The sequence below is a fragment of the Lagopus muta genome, chromosome 2 (genome assembly GCF_023343835.1).
Source record: "Lagopus muta isolate bLagMut1 chromosome 2, bLagMut1 primary, whole genome shotgun sequence".
NCBI lineage: Eukaryota > Metazoa > Chordata > Aves > Galliformes > Phasianidae > Lagopus > Lagopus muta.
This window is the reverse complement of record NC_064434.1, coordinates 64,485,395-64,505,004: the sequence shown is the minus strand read 5'-3', so window position 1 is coordinate 64,505,004 and position 19,610 is coordinate 64,485,395. Positions and strand designations below refer to the sequence as shown.

The following is a 19,610-nucleotide window of genomic DNA, read 5'->3' as shown; positions in this document are numbered from 1 at the left end:
TTTTCTCTAGCCAGTATGGTGCTGAGTGGAATAAGGATAACTGCTAGTTATCCTGCTTTGAACAGGGCCTTATGTGAAATCCCAAAAGTTAATGTAAGTTTAGAAGGAATATTTTGGTGCTTTTTAAATGCAGCACTGTGACAGTGCTATGGCAATGGATAGCTGCCTCTGCAGCGTTGCCTTCTGATATTCTTGGTCAGCCTAAAAAGAAAGTTTTACCTTCCTCCCGAGCTTCCTGTGCAATCAGACACCAGGCAATGCAAAGTTTGTGGCCTCAGTTGATTCATTTTGGCCTAGGTTTGTTTTGGCTGAAAACTGATATGCTGCACTCTTTATCCAAGGCATGCTTGTCTAGCTTCCTCTTTAGGGGAGCAATGTGTATACATAAATGGTTGCTCTCTATTCTGCCTTTGGTGCTGAAACAGAGGAATGGTTCTGTGGGAGCAGTTAGGCAGGGCAGGCTTGTGTAAGGAGTGAAAACTTGGTAGGAAAGGAAGGCCTATTTTAAGAAACTTACCTTGGCATAAAGACGGCATGATCTTGGAAATGATGGTGATACTGAGAGTGTGTTATGTGGCTTGTTTGTACATGTTACAGACATGGCTTTCTATGGAAATAAATACAATTGTTTTCAGCCTTTATATACCCATGGGTATGTTATAGTAAAAGGCTTTTCCTTTTATGTTATGTATTCATATGGATCCTGCTTGCCCTGTGGCAGGGAATTCCAGGTGCTATGGTCAGATAGTAGTTGTATTTAGAATAACTTGTTAACTTCGAGGCCCATTAAAGTACCTCTAGCTATGTAAGCCTTGTTAATAATTAAAGAGATTTATTTTTAAGGACATACCTCACACATCTAATTCAAACTCGATCATGCCCACTTTGCCATGTCAAGATCTTGGCTTAGGAAGATTTATGAACTCGTGTTCAAATTACAAGGAAATTGCTCATGTGAAGCAGAAATCTCCTTCTGTAAGAGTCTAGTTTCAACTATACTTTGAAAATGGGCAGGGATGAATTACATTGTTATTGAAGCTTTTTGCATGGTTTAAAGTTAATTTTCTGTGAACTAGATTGAGCGAGCTGCTTAGTAGGACTGAGATTTTGGAGGTTGGATGAATGTATTAGACTTAAGTGGCAGAAAATAAAACGGTGACTGAGGAATGTATGGAAATGCAAAATTCACTCAAAGAATTTTAATTGTCCTTCCATGTTGACTATGTTATAGTGCCCTTTCATCTAGATGCATAAATAAAAACTAAGTAGCTCAGGCTTTACAGCCTATTTTTCTAACTTTGGGATTTTTGTATGCCATTGCATAATGTACTGAAAATTGCCAAACTTGATTAAATAAATCCAGTATAGATTTACGAAGGATCTAGAAAGGCAGCATATCTCTCCTTTCTTTCATCAGAGAGTAGTTAGGTGAGTGCAATGCAGTAAGGCTCAAGTGTGCTATAAGATACTAATAGCTGCTTTGGGCACCTATCCAGCAAAATGCAAGTTCTTGCTCTATTTTATAGTACAGTAACTTGGTTTTTGCACATTTAACTTGAAATGCATCTTGTACTTCCTTATGAAGTGAAGGGATAAGTAATTTAAAGTGGCTGGGGACTTAGCGAATGAACTCAGCCAAACCTCAGTGCTTGCTGTAGAAATGTGCACCTCAGAAGAGCAGCGTATACAACTCACAAGTTTGTGATGGTCATGTAGCACAAATATTCTGTATAATTGTGAACAAAAAATAACCTAGCTGTTTTGTAAATTATAACTACTATAAAATCTGTAGAGGTGTAATCAGTACAGATTTGATATTGAAAGAAATGTCAATGCAGAATCATAGAATGGCTTGGGTTGGAAGGGAACCGCAAGGATCATCAAATTCCAGCACCCTATTACAGGAAGAGTTGCCAACTGCTAGATCAAGTACTTGGTCAGGGCCCCATCCAATGTGACCTTAAATACCTCGGGGATGGGACATCCACAACTTCTCTGGGCAACTTATTCCAGCACCTCACTGTTCTCTCAGTAACAAACTTCCCTGTGACATCTCATCAAATCTCTCTTTAGTTTAAAACCATTCCCCTTGTCCTGTGAGTATCTACTCTTGTAAAAAGTTGATTTCCCTCATGTTTGTAAACTCCTTTTAAATATTGGAAGGCTGAAGTGAGGTCTCCCCCTAGCCTTCTTCTTTAACAAGCTGAATAAGCCCACTTCCTTCAACCTGTCTCCATAGGAGAGATGCTCCAACCCTTGGATCATCTTTGTGGCCCTCCTCTGACTGTCTCCAAAAGCTCCACATCTTTCCTGTGTTGGGGGCCTCAGAATTGAACACAAGTCCATGATCTCATCCAGCAATTCCTTAAAACATCATGAAGTTCGATCGCTTGAAGTTCAGAGTCCTGACTCCAATCTTTGCCAGTCCCACATTCCTTGAAATCACAAACTCAAGCAGGGCATGGTTGCTGCAGCCCCGGCTGCCTTGATCTTAATATTTTTAATGATCTGCTCCACATTGTTGAGCACTAGATCCAGCAGCACCTCTAGTCGATCTCTCCGACATTTGAACCAGAAAGTTATTATCAATGGACTCCAGGAGTCTCCTGGTCGATCACCTGTAGCTTGCCCTGTTGTTTTGCCAGCAGATATCCTGGTGGTTGAAATCCCCCATCATGATGACAGCCCGAGAATATTTCAGCATATTTTTATATTAAGCCATACATATGATATTTGTCCTTATTATTTTTCCATTGCTCCAGTCTTGATCATGACTTAGACTTAGCTGTTTCACTGTCACTGTTGGAAGCTGTTTCACTGTTTTAAGAAATTGCTGGATGAGATCATGGACTTGTGTTCAATTCTGAGGCCCCCAACACAGGAAAGATGTGGAGCTTTTGGAGACAGTCAGAGGAGGGCCACAAAGATGATCCAAGGGTTGGAGCATCTCTCCTCTGGAGATAGGTTGAAGGAAATGGGCTTATTCAGCTTGTTAAAGAAGAAGGCTAGGGGGAGACCTCACTTCAGCCTTCCAATATTTAAAAGGAGTTTACATAGCCTACTTATATGTATAGTTAATATACGGTCTTTAAATATACCAGAGTTGTCTTCCCTATCCCCTTTTCATTCCTATGTCACTTCTTACATTAGTTTTGTTTGTTTTTGTGGCTATGTATTTATGGCTGTACGTTAAAATAAATAAGTCTGTTCAGGTTCTAAATTCAAGAGATAAAAAATGAAAAAAATGCTGAAATTCATGTTCTTACCCTGTATGCTCTACTAAAGTTTTCGTAAGTGAGAAGGGCCATGTACTGCTTTTTCTGTTGAACTTTGAATTCAGGATGGGTTATGCTCAGTAAGTCAATTATCCAGTATATTTTTGTGCTTGCTGAATATATAACCACATGAATCAACTTAGTGAACACGATATTACTAAACCTTTTTATCACAGAATTACAGAATGGAAGGGACCTAAAGGAGCATTGAGTTCCAACCCCCTTGCCACATGCAGGACCACCAATCTCCCCATTTAATATTAGACCAGGCTGCCCAGGGCCCCATCCAATCCAGCCCTGAACACCTCCAGGGACAGGGCGTCCACAACCTCTCTGGGCAGCCTGTTCCAGCACCTTACCATTCTCTCTGTAAAGAACTTCCCCCCGACATCCAGCTGAAATCTTCTGTCCTTTAACTTAAAGCCATTTTCCCTTGTCCTGCTGTTATCTACTCTTTCAAAGAATTATTTTTAGTATCATTGATTCTTCCTTGGTTTCCTTTATGTGATGACTGTGGTTTACTTGTTTGTAGATTTTAATGGGTATATTTTCAGAACACTTTTCTGCAATGCAAGAGTGTTGTCTTGTGTTTACAGCCACTGCAAATATTGATAAATATTAAAGGTAAACTGATTTTCAGTGTCCCATCAATGTTGGCTAGATATGTAGAGTTGGGTATTTTTGTAATGTCTTCACATAATCTAGAGCTCTGAGTCATATTTTGGCTCAGACAGATAATTTATTCTGCAAACTGAAGCAAACCATCTAAAAAATACATATTTTAGATTTTGAGATGGGGCTTGATCAGCATAGGGAAGAGACTTGGGGAAGATGATGCCTGTGTCAACAAAGACAGGGCTAAGTGGTCTTTAGGCATCTCTCTCTTTTGCACATATAGGTTTTGCATTAAATCATAGATCTCACTAGAAAGCCAGAGTTTCCAAGGGAAACTTACATGAAAAGTGATTTTTTTCTCCCATGAAATGTAACTGCATTCTTTAACCAGCTCTGCAAATTGATGCAGTGATGGCTGCAGCTCGCCTGACATGTGGGTACAGCCCAAACCGCAAAGGCTGGATGATCCACAGCTCCTTAGTCAATGCCCCTAGGTTATAAAATAGGAGGATTCTGACTTTATTATCTTGGCTGTGAAATCACTGCTTGTTCGTACCCCGCTTCTTTCAGTAATGTTCACAGAAGTAGATTAAAAAATTACTTTGTAGTGTCACAGAAGAACTTTTGGCTAAAAGTAGAGCTTGAAACTAGTTGCACAGGATAGATTTCTGCTCTATCATCCATAGCGCCTGTCTTTTTGCACTATTCACCTGTGCTTAATAAATGCTTCTTTTACCACATCGTGAAATAAGGCAGGACTTCTGGATCTTTCTCTGCACAGCAGTAATTTGCTCCTCCAGCAGATCTGGTCTATGTACTAGATTAATCCAGGAGAAGGTAGAGAAATCACTTAATAATGCAGATGCGTGCAGTATTTGTTGCACGTAAGTAGTGGGAGTGAACAGAGACTTTGTATTCAACTCCGATTTCTACTTTTTTAGGCTTTAAAAATAATTGCAATTGGAGTGTATTAGAAAGGCATAGCAGCAGGCTTTAGGGTGTGTAGATAAATCTTGAAGACCTGTGACATTTCAGCTGACAAACAGCATAGTGGTAGGATACTAGCACTTTCGGTGTGGAAAACTCTAGAAGGTTGCTAGATTTTATAGGCACACTGAGACAGCAAGAAGTATTATTTCCCGCTTTACACCCTGTGAGCACAGACTTTTCTGCCCTGTTTCTTTACAGCTCCTACTTACTTAACTCTGTTCTTTTCTCCTCACTTACTGTTACAACCTCCTGCATTTGAGAGCTTGACTGCCCAGCAAATTCTGGCAAATCTGGATTTTTTTTATCATACTGCCTATTCTGTTCCCACTTCTTTGTCACTTAGTTACTTATCCAATGAGACCCAGTTTTTCTTGTCAAAGTTGCACACATGGTCTCTCCCTCCTTCCTTTCTCCATCTCCCACTTGAGATCTCATCTTCTCATCCCTTACAGGATTTGATTCGTTTTGATTCATTTTGCATCTTTTTGCCCCGTTTTGCCCTTTTTATCTCTTGGCAAAGGGTCAGACTTTGCTGGCTTTCGTGTTCCTATTTCTCAAGGTATTCCTTTTCCAAGCTTTCAGATTGCTTGTTTTACTCTCGTGCTGTTCCTGAACTTGGCAGGTAGGAGCCCCAGTCAGCACAAGAAACATGATGCCCTATATCTTAATTTAGATCTGCGGAGTCAGATCTGTCACGGCTTGTCGGAACTTTGCTCTGTCACTCTAGACAAAGTTCACTCATCCAGCATGGGCAAATTGAGACCTTTTCCTAAGGAATCGTTATCTTCCGTTATATTTGGGAAATTCTCTCACAGATGGCAAAAACACTATTTTTAAGAAAGCAGTGTTCTGCTGAAAGAGCATTAGACCCCTGGTGATGTTTATACTGTGTGTGCTAACACTCGGTGCAGGGCTTCTGTGCATTTGTTATCCTGGGCTCTGTTATGTCCTCCTTTCCTAGAGAAGTACCAAATAAAACAACGAGAAGGTGGCAGAGGACAAACTGGCGGGCTTTTATTTGGAGTGCCTAGCGATGAGATAACTTTTATGTACCTTTAAAATTAACACATTCCCTCCTCCACTAGGAATTCTTGTGGTAACTGCAAAGGCTTATCTAACTTTCTGAATGGTGCTATATAAATCTTTTCCAACATTTTTGCTCTTTACTTTTTTTTTTCCTGTTCTCCAAGGGTTGTTTTTTCATGTAGTAAACGTCTGACTCCATACTTGTGAAGACATATTGTTACTCTGCTGTGACTCTTAGCACATGTGATAAATCTTTTTATAGACAAAAGCATGCCTCTTCAAGATAATTAATTTCACACGACCTGGGATACCTGAAGTCAAAGACCTTTTGGAATGGATTTTTTTTTTTTTTGGCAGGAGAATTCTGAAGTTAAATACATTCGAGAGGGCAGATCAAAAAGATTGATTGGACAATTTTGTCGGTCCAGGGAAATAAGACCCAAGAGAGTCTGTTCTCTTTCTAGTTGAGCCTTTGTGGTACAAGCAAGGAAATAGTTCCTTGCTTGTAAAGTAACATACGATCTACTTGTTCCCGATTTTAGCAATGCTCAGTTTAACTCTAAGATGTAGCCTCACTCAAAAAGATAGTCAAGTCTTATTTAAAAAAGGAAAAAAAAAAAAAAAAATAAAACAAACTCCAAAAAGGCCTATGAAGTCACAAACAAACTCCAAAAATCAGCCTATGAAACTACCTGAGTGGAAAAGAACTGTTGTTTGTATGAACTGACATAAAGCCTTGAAAAAATTATTTGGTGTGCTTTTGTTTCTTATATGGGTTGTTTTTTGACTTCTTCTCAGAGGGAGGCCCTAAGAAATGCAGGAAATTATTTTTCTCTTCTAGTAGGCTATGAGATGTGATAAGGATGGTGAGGCAATAATAAGTTCATGATCTTTCCTGAATTTAGATACTGCATGAGAATTGCTGACTTTCTGCCTTTCTCTTAACTGCTGTTGGCCTCTGCTCTAATGAGTGTACAGTCAGCATCATCCATGCTGGACTTCAAAGCTTGCGATAGTCATATGGACTCTAACTGCTGATTTTAGTTACTGCTCTGGACTTTGAATTAGATTTTGACTGTAATTCACAATCTCAGTTGGTAACTATCCCAGTTATAGTGTTTGTTTGTTCATCCTCAGGCATGACAGCTGACTCTGGTATAGGTACTGAAGCAAAGTCATTCCTTCATCTGGTCAGCAGGACCTTTTTTTATTTTTAGAGGAATCAAATTACTATGCTGAAATTTATATACAAATTCATTTTAGTTCCGTTATGTTATATATCAGTGTGAGTTAATGTAAATGCATTAATAGTAACTCTGGGACATGGGGAAAATATTCAGAGTTACTGATGACTTGTTTGTTTTTGTGGCTTCCTATGTCTGATATTTGCTTTTATGTTTTTCCTCTTTTTTAATGTGTACTCAACCAGGTATCTCAGGTGTTCTGTAAAATGAGCTATCTTTAGCTTTTGGACTCCTTAAGCTCCTGTCTATCACCTGGTAGAATTAAGCTTTCTGCTGTATCTCAGTGATTGGTCTTAATTTTTTCTTGTTAGTCTGGAACTTGTTAGTCTGGAGTTATTTAGTTGCGTTTAATTACTTTAGTGATATTTAATTCTGTCTTTTGCTCCTGTGATTGTAAAATTCTTATTTTATATTCAAAATTTGTTTTGTATACTGATTGCACTTGAGCATATTCAGCAAAGATGTACCAAAGGGAGTAGAGCGTACTCAAAGTACATCTGCCAAGTTGCAGTACATCTAACAGTTATGTCTGTTCTTGTGTAACTCCTCCATGCCAATGGAAGGAAAATGGAAAAAAGGAAAACTTTTTAATAATAATAATAATAATACAAGTTATGTAATCAGTGATAAGGGTCTTAAATTAGAAATTGGCAGGATTTAACAGTTTTATTTGTTGACTTGGTTGTTTACTTTTTTCATCGACCTTTTTGCTTTCTGAATTTTCCCACATTGAATTCCCATGTATTGGTCTCATGAGGAAGCAGCACTGGACATTTTTAACCTATATTAGTCATAGTAAAGTGTACTTACTGTGTTGTTTGTAACTGAGTTTAAAACAAGTGGTTACCATGAATTTCCTGGGAATGGGTTTTAATGTGACAAATGGTTCACACTGTTCATTAAGCACCATTCAATATTTCTCCTTTCTCAACATAAAAAGGGGATTTGCAACTCTACTACTGTTTACTAAATACTTATCTGTTCCAAAACAAACAGAATCACCAATGCAAACCAAAACAAAAAAAAACAAATCTAACATCAGATAGGGTCATATAACTGAAGCTGTGCGTGGCTTTTGTTCAACAAACTGAATGCTGATAGCTGAATTTGTACCATCAGTAGCAATGGATGATTCTTTAGGAAAAACGAAAATAAAAGTCTGATCCAGATTTCATTTATAGCTGTCTTTGTTTTTGGGGAACACTTTCTGGCAAAGGGAAGGAATGATTTTTGCACAGCCATGGCAGGCCTGAATGACCTTTGGAAATCCCTCACACAGCATGTAATCCCAGATGTATGCCAGCAGGTGAGCCCCTGTCTTAAAGATGAATCTAGGTGGAGAGGCTGGAAGGTGGCCAGCAGGTGTGTGAGGGCTGCTGCTGTCAGGATGAGGTCACTGTTAGGTTGCTCCTGCCTACTTGGGGGTGGTTCTCTTACTACAATGTGCAAAGCTTATGCCTGTGCTGACTGGTCCTTATGGCCTATGCCTTTCTCCAGTTCAGAGATGGCTAAGAAGAGGCAGCTACTGCCTGAGTCAGAGAATTGTAGAATCTTTTAGTTTGGAAAAGGCCCTTAAGATCATCAAGTCCAACTATCACCCTCAACACTACCAAGCACACCACTAAACCATGTCAATAAGCTCCATGTCCACATGTTTCTTTAGTATCTCCAAGGATAAGCTTCCATGGGTGGCTCATTTCAATCCCTAATCATTGTCTGTGAAGAAACTCTTCCTGATGCCTAGTTTAAACTTCCTCTGGCACAACTTGAGGCTATTTCTGCATGTCATATCACTTGTCACCTGAGAAAAGAGGCTGACATCCTCCACACTGCAACCTTCTTTCAGGTAGCCTCACTCCTCCAGATTTATGAATCAGCATTAAATTCACTTTCTGCTGTAGATAACCAGCAGACATTCTTTCTGCACCCTCCTTGCCTCATGTTATGGAAAGGGCTGACACCAGAAGTGCTATCAAAATGCAGTGTAAGGAGGTGGGCTGTTTCTGATCCTTGTTTGTGAATCCCTTGATGGATAAAACATATATTGCCACGCCAGGGTTACAGCAGACCTTTTCTGAGATTGCCTGCAGTCCTTAGCTCCTTTTTTTTCTTTCCTTCCTATTGCTCTGCCTGCCTTTTTCTTCCCTCTCCCTCTTTTTCTTATGCCAGTCCCTACTGAAGTGAATCAGCTCCTTTCCTGCTGCCAGTTTAAAGCATTTGGGAACTGACTTGGCCTTCTTAGTCTGTTAATTATGTTCTTTTGTCTATCTTATGTAGCCCTTGTCTCTATTGCAGAAAGTGTGCCTGCAGCTCTGCTGGCAAAGCACTCGCAGGCTGTGAAAAGTTTCTGCCAGTGTTTTCTGTGACAGCAAGAAAAAAACAACAAAAACAACTAGAGCATAAGTTACGTGGAGCAAAACTACCTTCTGTTAACTGATACAAGTGTTCAGTGAGGGGGTTATGAATGTTTTACACCCTGTGCTGGCACAGTTCTTCTGGTACGATCTGTGTTCCTGCCTGTCCTTTATACTATCTTGGTAAGCTGGGCCCTATTTTGTCTTTCAGAAAGGACTCTTTATCTACCTTGTGTTTGTATAAGGCTTAGCTGGCCCTTAAGTACTTACCAAAGCAACGATGATTAGCAATTTGCCCTTGCTTGAGGGCTTATGGTTTATCACTGTCAGTCTTATAATGCACATACTTGCATTCCTTCATATATTATGTTTGGTGATGGAGTGCTGCTACTCATGGAATGCTGAACTGTGTTCTGCTTGTGTCATCTTGAAGTAGAAAGTGGATAAAATACTGTCAGTTTTGAAAAGGTAAAATTTAGATTGGCTTAGCATACTGTGGACTCTGCAAGATGCTTTTTTATCTTACTCAAATGTGTATTTATGTGTGTGTGTGTGTCTGTGAATATCTGCACATAGACTTTTTCCAGGAGGCCAGATCTCTTTCTGTAGATTAGATGTGTGGGTGTGGGAAGAGCTGAGGCCTTACCTGCAGTATGGGAGGTGACTTCTGCCTGCCCCTTCTGCCTGAGCTCTGTTGGCTGCAGCACACCAGCACACAGCTGTCCTGTGGCTGCATTCTCCACCACAGCGTGACTAAGCGTCACGCAGTGCTTGCACAGGGTACTGCAGCTCTCCGTGCGCTGTGGTGGCTTCATGTTGGTGGGCAGCTCACTAGCAGTTGGTCAGATAACTTGTTGCCAATGGGAGGAAATCCCTAGGCATATGCAGTGGAACCTGTCTAAATTCCTCTGTGATTGTGTGTGCTGTGCTTTTACACTGCCTGCTCGTGATAGGCTGCGCACAACCACTTTATGACTTATGCGCATCTGCTATCACAACAGTGTTTGAGTGGTATTACATCCAGCCAGACCTCTGCTAGCTCTGCTATCTACCCTCCTGTACAAGTGAACAATTTCTCCATCCCCCTACCAACAGTATCTTCTGTATGGTGGTGCAAACCAGATTTAAATCAGACTTATTTCTCTGTATTTCCCCTGTGAATCACCTCCTCCCATTACATGCCACAAACTGTACAAGAGGTTTCCTGTCCTGCAGCTCCAGCATGCTTTAAAGATTTAGTCTAGATGCTGTGAGTAGCAAAACATCTGAAGCATCTGAGAAGCGCATGCACTGGGGTGAAAGCTTTGTGCCCTAGAATGTGTATGGCTGAGCTTAGGCAGTGGCAGTATGTGATGACAAAACATTATCATATGCTGGGATTTAGTGAATGCTTCTTTTGGGTGTTAGTCTACCAGCTGTGTATCTTTCCACATCCTTTACCTAAGTACGTGTGAATGTGTAATATGCACACTTCCAAGCAAGACTTGTGAAAGTAATTAGAAAATAACTTTGTCAGAAAAAAACATTTTGGATCTAATTTACCATTAGAAACAGGCTGATGTCTGCGTATTTTAACTAAGTTGCCTTACTTATGTGGCTGTCCTTTCTGTAGTTAGTTCAGTTGGCTGAAACTGAATGAGTGAGATGTGTTTCTGTACAGAAAACTGAAATGTGGCTCCCCAGCTACTTAACTCTGATTTTGTATGCATAGTTCTAGTAGTATCAAACCTGGTAAAACTCAACATTTAAGGAAACCCCTAGTGAGATCTTGAGGAAAACAGATATTTTGTCAGAAAATGGGATTGAGTAGCTTTTTTGTTATTTTTTAAGTTACTAGTGGACATTGAGGCAGGAGGAGGAGCGTGAAGGTACAGAAGACCTGTATCAGCTAATTCATGTCGGACGGACCTTTGACAGCCTTCTTTCTGAAGAGCAATGGTACAAAACAAAGCAATAGAAAAAAGGCAATATTAGAGTTTTAGAGTTTTTTTAAGAAAATATTCTTCTTTTCAAATCAACTTTTCAAGGGGACAGCTTAACTGATCTCCTGGCAGCCAGCAAATGAGTATTAAAAAGAAAATGCTCTTACTTGACAGCACAGTCAGCAGCTGTCTTAATCCCCCCTCACTCTGAGAGAATTTGTCCCAATGGATTCTTTCTGAAAAGCCCCAGTTACTTCTTCCACTAGATTAGACCATAGCATTCTTTCACAAATAATTCCTCAAATGTGCCAGGTTTTGTCTTTTGCCATTCTTGCATCTGCCCAGTGTTGGCCAGGACATGCTCATTCTCAGTATTAAGCTGCTGATGGAAAAATACAGGGCAGAAAAGAAGGATATCTTCCTGATCACTGTCATAATTCCTTGATTTTTATCTACTACATTCAGTAATGAAGAAGTGCATAAAAAGGAGAAAGTGTCCTTTTCAGGAGTGTACTGCTTAAACGCTATTTTTATTGCCATGTTTGTTTGTTTGTTTGTTCCACAGAGTGGGACACCCCCAGTCAAGGACATGTTCACAGATCTGAAAGATGGAAGGAAGCTTTTGGACCTTTTGGAAGGTCTGACAGGGAAACCTCTGGTAAGAGGAATGTACATGAGTGTGTATTCATGTTGAAAACAAAACAAGCTGTCATGTGTTTTTTTTTTTTAATATTGTTGTTTGTTAAATAAGTGTTTCTAGAGTATAGTCTTTTTTGCTGTCTACATTTCCAGTGAATTTCCACAGAATTCTACTGATTATTACATAGAGTCAAGTTGAAACCATTTATGTAACTGTTGCAGGTAAAGTCAGTGGTGTTGTTCACACAGTATATATTCTTAATAGAGGTCTTTAAAGGTTTCTTTCTGGATGATTCAGAAGAGTGAACTACTTCTGATATGTTTGTGAAGGATCCCTTAAAGATGAAAAAAAGAAAGGTAACATTTAGTAGGCAAAACAAAAACATGCATTTCCATTGGAAAAATCTTTTGTGATCTGAAGGGTTTGAAAAGGCTGAAAAATTAAACAAGTTTTGTTTAGATTTGAGAGTATGCTCATGGGGCTGAGACTCAGCCTGCTAACACTGATGCATTTTCGGTCAGATAGATGAGGTGAAATCTGTGCCATCACATGGGACTAACCTCTTGATAGAACTTTTTGTAGAAATCTCAAGTTGATTTATTGCTCTTAACAGGAAATCTTTAGGCATTTAAAATTTTACCTTTCCAGCTTGCTTTATTTTTCTGAACACATGCATTTCACTAGTAAGTACTTACAATGATTCGGGGTCTGATTTGAAGTCTGTTGAAGACAACAAGAATTTCTTGGTGTCTAATTCAGTTGATTACTGTGTTCCAAGTTCAGCTTCACACTCTTGCAGTTTGATGATGTTCTACTGCAGGAATTGAATTGTGGTGATTAAAAACAAATGGAGTGGCAGACTCCAGACTGTCAGAACTGTCAGAAGTTGCGGTATTTTTTTTCCTCCTAATTTTTAAGGGAAGAAAAGGTCGGAAAGTGTAACTTCTTTCCAGTACTCGAAGATTTAGCAGAGTTTTGCTGCCAGAAAAATGAATTGCTGCTTGTTAACTCTTGGGAGCAAAAAAAATTCCAACTACTCTGGCAAAGATTCAAAACCCTCAAATTTTCCTTCGGAACTCCCATTTTGCTGTTGTACTGCCAGTACATAATTTTGCAGATGCTGGAAATAAAAATTCCAGCCTAAGATGAAGTGAAACATGCTTAAAATTGAAGGCCTGTCCTGTACCTTAGATGGAGGAATTTTGTTCTGACCAGTTTTCATCTTGATGTTTATTTTGGAAGTATTGTGGTTGAACTTTCTTTTTCTATTTAAAAAAAAAAAAAAATCACGAGAAAAGAAAGACAAGTTTTTCTGTTGCTCACTCACTTATTTTGCTTTGATTAGCTAAATTTATTCTGATACAAACATTGTCAATCTTTTTCAGCCTAAAGAACGAGGTTCCACAAGAGTACATGCCCTAAATAATGTCAACCGAGTACTGCAAGTCTTGCATCAAAACAATGTAAGCATGCTTTTCCACATCTCTTTTTGATATACTTTTAAATTTATTCTTGGTTGTTAATGTGTTTGTAATGCGTAGAATAAAGACTGTAGCACTTAAAGTGAGAATTCAGCAGGTAAATTGTTCTCAGTTTTCTTCATCCAGTGTTATTTCAGTGTCTGGCAACGTTGTGAAATCCTAAAATGCAAATCTAATCCTAGTATAACTAAGTTCTGTTAGAATTACTAAGATGTGTTCAGCTTTGAAAACAAAGCTGACTTGAAGCCCTGTTATGCATAGACCATGAGCACATCAGGACAAATAGCTACTTTCCAGTGAAGGTGCATGACTTGTACAACAGTCTCTGAGGTTATGACAAGTACTGTGTCTCTGTTTTCATGTTCTGCGGTCAAAATGCATGAAGATCTTTCCAGTGGCAGCTGTCAAATCCTTCCTGAGCGTTCCTGACTTAGCTCTGCTAATTGATCAGGAAAAGCAAACAGAAAACTCCAGCCACTCATCTTTAAGAAAAATGGGAATAACAACTGTTTCTTTTATTTTAATTTTTGTTCTTACTGTCTAGAAACTAGTAATGCTGTAGCAAAGTAATTTTATTTTTCCCCAGACAACAACTCCTGATAAGCATAGTTGTCTATAATTAGAATTTCTATTTGTGAATATCAAGGCACTGATACAGTTTAATAACAGCATTCTGGCAAAGAAGTACATCTAATGAAAAAGACATGGGCATAGTTATGTAAACTGCTGATTGAAGAATAACATGAATGTGCTATATAATACTGCAATTTCCCTTCCACATTTGTAAACCAGTGTCATATTTCTAGGAAGTAGCCAAAGTTTAATGGTGGGTTGTTTGTTTTCCTTCTTTGAGGTACTGTAAATATTGATTATTTTTTTTTCCTAAGGATAAGTAATAAGTCTTTCCGGCTTGAAATTAATTTAATTTATGAATATAATAAATGAAATGATATTGAGTTACAGTAATTAATTAGTTCTTCTATAGGCTAGTGTTTCTGGAACTAAACAGATGGTGTTAGTTAGCTGAAAGTTACTGAGGTCAGGTATGATTTATACCTACTGTTTACCTTCATTAGAAAGTGTTTGTGTTTAAGATGAAGGGAAAGCCAAGAAGCTGTTGCTTTCTGTGACCTGAGAGTTTGTGGCCTGCACAGTATTCATAACTTTGAAAACAACTTATGAAATTTTAAAAATCCACATTGCAAGGAACAGGCAAGACTATAAGATGTAGGTGTTCAAATGACGATGGGACTTCATGCATCTGATGAGCTGAGTGACTTTATGTAATGAACTTAAACTTTTTTTTGACTTATGGACCAGTTTTTTATTTCAAAGCAAACAAAAGAAAAAAACCCAAATCATTATATAAAGCCAATATCCATCTATTTTCAGTAGTATTAGAAATCTACTGGCAGCATTCTTTTATTGGTTGACTTTGCTCAAGTCTTAGCTGTGCATTAACCATTCAGTGAGTTGCTGGCTGTGTGCTGAAAAACATTGGTTTAATAAAAAAGTGGGCATATGGATTCTTTTATGTATGGTGTAGATTGCAGGGGGGGATACAGTACTTACAGTACTAACAGTAATTATGCCTGTGATTTAAAAAAAAAAATTTTTTTTTTGTTACCCATTCTCAGGAATGTTTCTCTTCTGTTGAGGTGAAAAAGGCTTTTCTCATATAAGTGTTTTATTTTTGTATCCTTCTCCTTTGGTCTTTCTGCTCCTTGTGTTCTACAGTGCTCTAGACCGAATTGTTTAATGGTGGGCACTGACAGCACTTTCAGTGTGTTTTTGCCTGTTCAATTTACAGTTGCCTCAAGAAAGTGTATCCTCAGTATTTATGAAGAGGTGTGCATTAAAATTCCATTCCAACTGTTATAAAAACTGGGGGAGGTCAATCCACAAATCCAAGAACTTTGAAGCATAATTTGTGGTTGGTTCCATGCTAATCTCGACAGCAAAGTTTGGGTTTGATTTCACTAATTGGGACACCTATATGGAACTGAAAATTGCGTAGATGGTATCTGAAAGCAGTGAGGTTACAAATACATTTTGCAGAAGTCAAGCTATTCAGCCTAAAGAATGAGGCAGTTTGTTTGAAGATTGTTTGATAAGAGGAAAAATATTCACAGAAAACCATTATGTTCATGCATACTAGGAATGTCTTATAACATAAAATGAAACTTTGCATTGTTTTTGCCTATTCTATCATTCTAGGCTAAATCCACTGACAGCCAGAGGGTGTGCTCAGTCACTGTCCTCTGATTGTTCATGTTGTTGAACAGCTAACCAGCTCCTTGGTGTGGGTTTTGTCGATATGAACAGTGCTGTTCCCAGATACAGCTCTTAGGGGTAGTGTAAACTTGGAACTGGATAGTACAACTTTGTTCTGGAGCCAGGATGAGAACGGGAGAGAAAAGCTTCACCACAGAATTGCAATACAGTGTTATTTGTCCATGGAACTGGAATATGGCTCAGATTATTTGTGAGAATGAAGCCCCGTTCTCTGCACTGTATGGGAACGTGTTTCAGCATCTGCTGTATGGAGGTGTTTGTTTTCTCTGCCAAAGAGAGCTGTTACTAGCTGTTTCCATAGGCCATGGTGGTGAATAATGCCGTGTGCTGTTAGGTTCCTCCAAAAGATGGAGGTTGGTGCTTCTTTTCATTGACTGAATGGAGAGGAGTAGCCTCTATTCAGACTGTGAAGTAACAGTGAGTGTCTGGTAGGGTGCTCTAAGCTCATCTTCTCCTGAGTGCTGAATACTTAATGATGGAGTGGGTAGCCTCCTGTATTCTCTTGTATACTGAAGTAGTCTCCTTTCTCCACACTCCTTTTTATGATGTTCTCAGTTGGAATGTCCGAAGTGTATAGAAAACTTGAACATCTTATTTTTTTTTGAGCTTTTCATCTCCTTGTGTAAACTTGTCCTATTTGGATGCTCATTCATACAAAACTTTAACCTTTGACAATGTTGTTTGATAGAGGTGATCTGATCTTTCCAGGTGGAGTTGGTGAATATTGGGGGAACTGACATCGTTGATGGAAATCACAAGCTGACACTGGGGCTGCTCTGGAGCATTATCTTGCATTGGCAGGTGAGGAAAATGTAATGAGATCTCTTCCTTCCCAGGAATCATGTACATCTAATCTGGGATTCTCACAAACCTTTCTGGAGTTTTTGCAGTGTAAAAAAAAAACAAAAAAAAACCAACAAACGTTTCTATTCTGGGCTGGTAAATAAAGACAGGCCAGTGTTTGGTTTCTGACCTCTGTCTGTTGGCTGCCTCCTGTGGTGTGTATTATATGTGCTCCGTTGTACTCACTCAGTTCCTGGGGCTGTTAAATGCTAAAACATTGTTTGTATTTCATCCTGAAGATTTAAGCACTTACGTTTGCAGATGTTTTTCTGCTATCTTGGTAGGTTTGTTGGGCTTGCATCTTTTATGCAGCTCTGGAGGTTTGTTTCTCAGTGTCGTAGATTGAATTACTCCCAGTTTATCCACATACCTGAGAGGATCACTGGATTCACTTGGAGGGAGTTCAGCGGATGCTTGTGCATAGCACATCAAACAGCACACTTCCTGTGTTGGCTGAACAGTTATCCTGTTCTGGCCAAAAGCCTCTGCAAAGTTGTATATTTGGGGTTGGTTTACTAATGGCACCCCAGTGCAAGGCAGTAAGAAATATTATACCCCCTTGAGTGTGCTGGTGGCACTGAGGAGCGGGGAAGGGCTGTAACTTGTCATTTATTACATGGTGCTTTATTGGTACTTGTAATCAGTTGAGAATAAAGATGGCCTGAAGGCTCCTATTCCTGCCTTTCATATAAAGAGTTAAAGCTTGACTCAAAGCTTTTCACAGAAAAGAAGCTTTCCTGGTTTGTAAATTAGCTTAGTTCAAAAGATTTGTAAGCAGGAGAAGTGGAGAATGTGTCTGTAAGATGCTGCTGTCTTGCAGGTGAAGGATGTCATGAAGAATATCATGTCAGATTTGCAACAGACCAACAGTGAGAAAATCCTGTTGAGCTGGGTTCGGCAGTCCTCAAGACCTTACAGTCAAGTCAATGTTTTGAACTTCACAACGAGCTGGGCAGATGGACTTGCTTTTAATGCTGTCATCCACAGACACAAGTAAGTGACACAGTTCTTCTTTTACCTATTGAAGTAAGCTGTGGGTTTTTTGTTTTTTTTTTTCCTTCATGTGTTTTTGTGCTTGAGCTTGAGTTTGTAGGCTTCTAGCCTGTTTCAGTAGTTCATTTTTGTTGTAATAACAATGACAATGCATAGATATTGCTGGACCCTTGCCAAAAACAAAGCCAAGGCAGCAGTGCAACTCTCAGAATTCTCGCATGCACGCTCACTAACAGGATTTACATCCTATGGAGGTATGTACTATACAGAGAGTGTGCTGAATGGATATCTGTATTGATTGATCTGTATCAGTTACGTTGCTTCTCCTTGCACTTTCTTCATTTTATCTTCCCTCACATGCAATGGGAAAAAATTCCTCCTTCAGTTTGCCATATCACTTCAGTAGGAAAGTAGAGAAACTTCAAAATGAAGGAATGAGAAAGATGGGCTTTGTGGCTCTTTTTAGGTTTTTATTATACATTACTTGAAAGACTCTATTCAGCACTTTCAGGAGGGCAAGTTTTTGCATTTTTTGTTGAGTAGCAGAATGAAAGGAGAGTAGAGTAGTTTTTCTTCGTATTTTATAATGAATGGTGTTAAAACAGCTTGTGTTCTTTCTGATTTTGGGAGCCTATAGAAATCTTCATTTTACAGACTCCTACAATGCTCGCATACCTTTGTGTCTGATCTGTCTGCTTCTGGGCAACTTAAATGAAGGCAGTTTTCTTTTGCATGGGTTGACTCTTCTTTACCATAAGTAATTATTTCAGTGTGATAATGGCATGATGATATTACCTCTTAGCCACCAGGTAGCTGTCATAGCAAACAGTTCATACGTGCTGCATATAAATATTCAGGGTGTCGGTAAAGTGTTCACAAAGCCTGCTTTGAGCCTGCTGTTCTCTGATCTTCAGCCTGTGCTGACTGAGCTATCACAGGCTTGCTGCTTTCAGCCTGGGTGTGGCCTGATGTTACCTGTGTGTTTTCAGGAGCTTGCTGGTGTTCAGCCTGCATGCATATATGGGGAGCAGATAGCCATTCTGAAGCCTTCTGAAAGTTTGGAAGTGCTTTTTTTGGAAAAGGCAGAGAAATACTAATGGAAGTCTCTGGAGCTTATACTGTCAGAAGTGTTAACAACGTGTGATCTTTACAGGTGGTTTTCTTGTCAGTGTAATTGTCTGTAGAGGCATAGCTCTGCCAGTGAACATAAAGCTTTGTGTTAGAGCACCAGCTTTAGACACAGGTGAAACTCGTGTTCCTAAGAACGAATACTGAGAAGGACAGAGGTAGTAAAATCAGCTTTAGGCTGTTAGTGGACCTTATGCACTGTGACTCTCTGTTTGGGCTTTCTCAGTTCTGAAATATGTGAGCTCTGCTCTTTCCAAAGTACTGCTATGTAGCAAAAGCCCCTGATGAAACGTTTGCATGACTGTGCTTTCCTCTGGCTTTGGAAAACTTCGCATAGTTAGCTGTCTCTCTGCTGTTCTCTCTGAGCCTTTTAGTCCCTCTTCTGGGAACCTGGCAAGCTCAGAATTCTTAACACCTGCAATCTTTCAGTGGAACACCATTTTCCTCACACTTCTCAGAACTCTTGAGCTGGCTTTAAATCTAAGCAACCTTTGAAAGAGAGAACCTGTAAAAGACCCTTGCAGGGAACAAAGGGATTGAGGGGTGTTGCAGAATTGGTAGGACAACAAAGCTGTTTAGCTTACCTGGATCAGTATTGCCTCCTTGCTTAAGGAATACTTTCAGTATCATGTTTTTTATTTAGTTTTGTCCTCAGACACATAATATAGGGGAGTTTTTGTGGTTCCTATTAAGAGCTTTAGTAGCTCACTTTTCTCTTTATTGTCTATGAACAATCGCTTATAGTTCTACCTCTTGGTTGTAATATTTAATAACTTTATAACACTTGCAGTACTTAAGTTATAT

The 19,610-nt window shown here is 39.3% G+C and overlaps 1 protein-coding gene across 6 annotated transcripts in view; it reads left to right on the top strand.

Moving 5' to 3' along the window:
- UTRN (utrophin) overlaps positions 1-19,610 on the top strand; it is a 344,046-nt gene that overhangs the window by 54,076 nt on the left and 270,360 nt on the right. For all 6 annotated transcript variants that reach the window (XM_048937877.1, XM_048937878.1, XM_048937880.1 and 3 more), the window contains 4 exons: positions 11,992-12,084; positions 13,452-13,529; positions 16,551-16,643; positions 17,506-17,678. In XM_048937877.1, the coding sequence (XP_048793834.1) occupies positions 11,992-12,084; positions 13,452-13,529; positions 16,551-16,643; positions 17,506-17,678 (437 nt within the window). The remainder of the gene's footprint in view (positions 1-11,991; positions 12,085-13,451; positions 13,530-16,550; positions 16,644-17,505; positions 17,679-19,610) is intronic.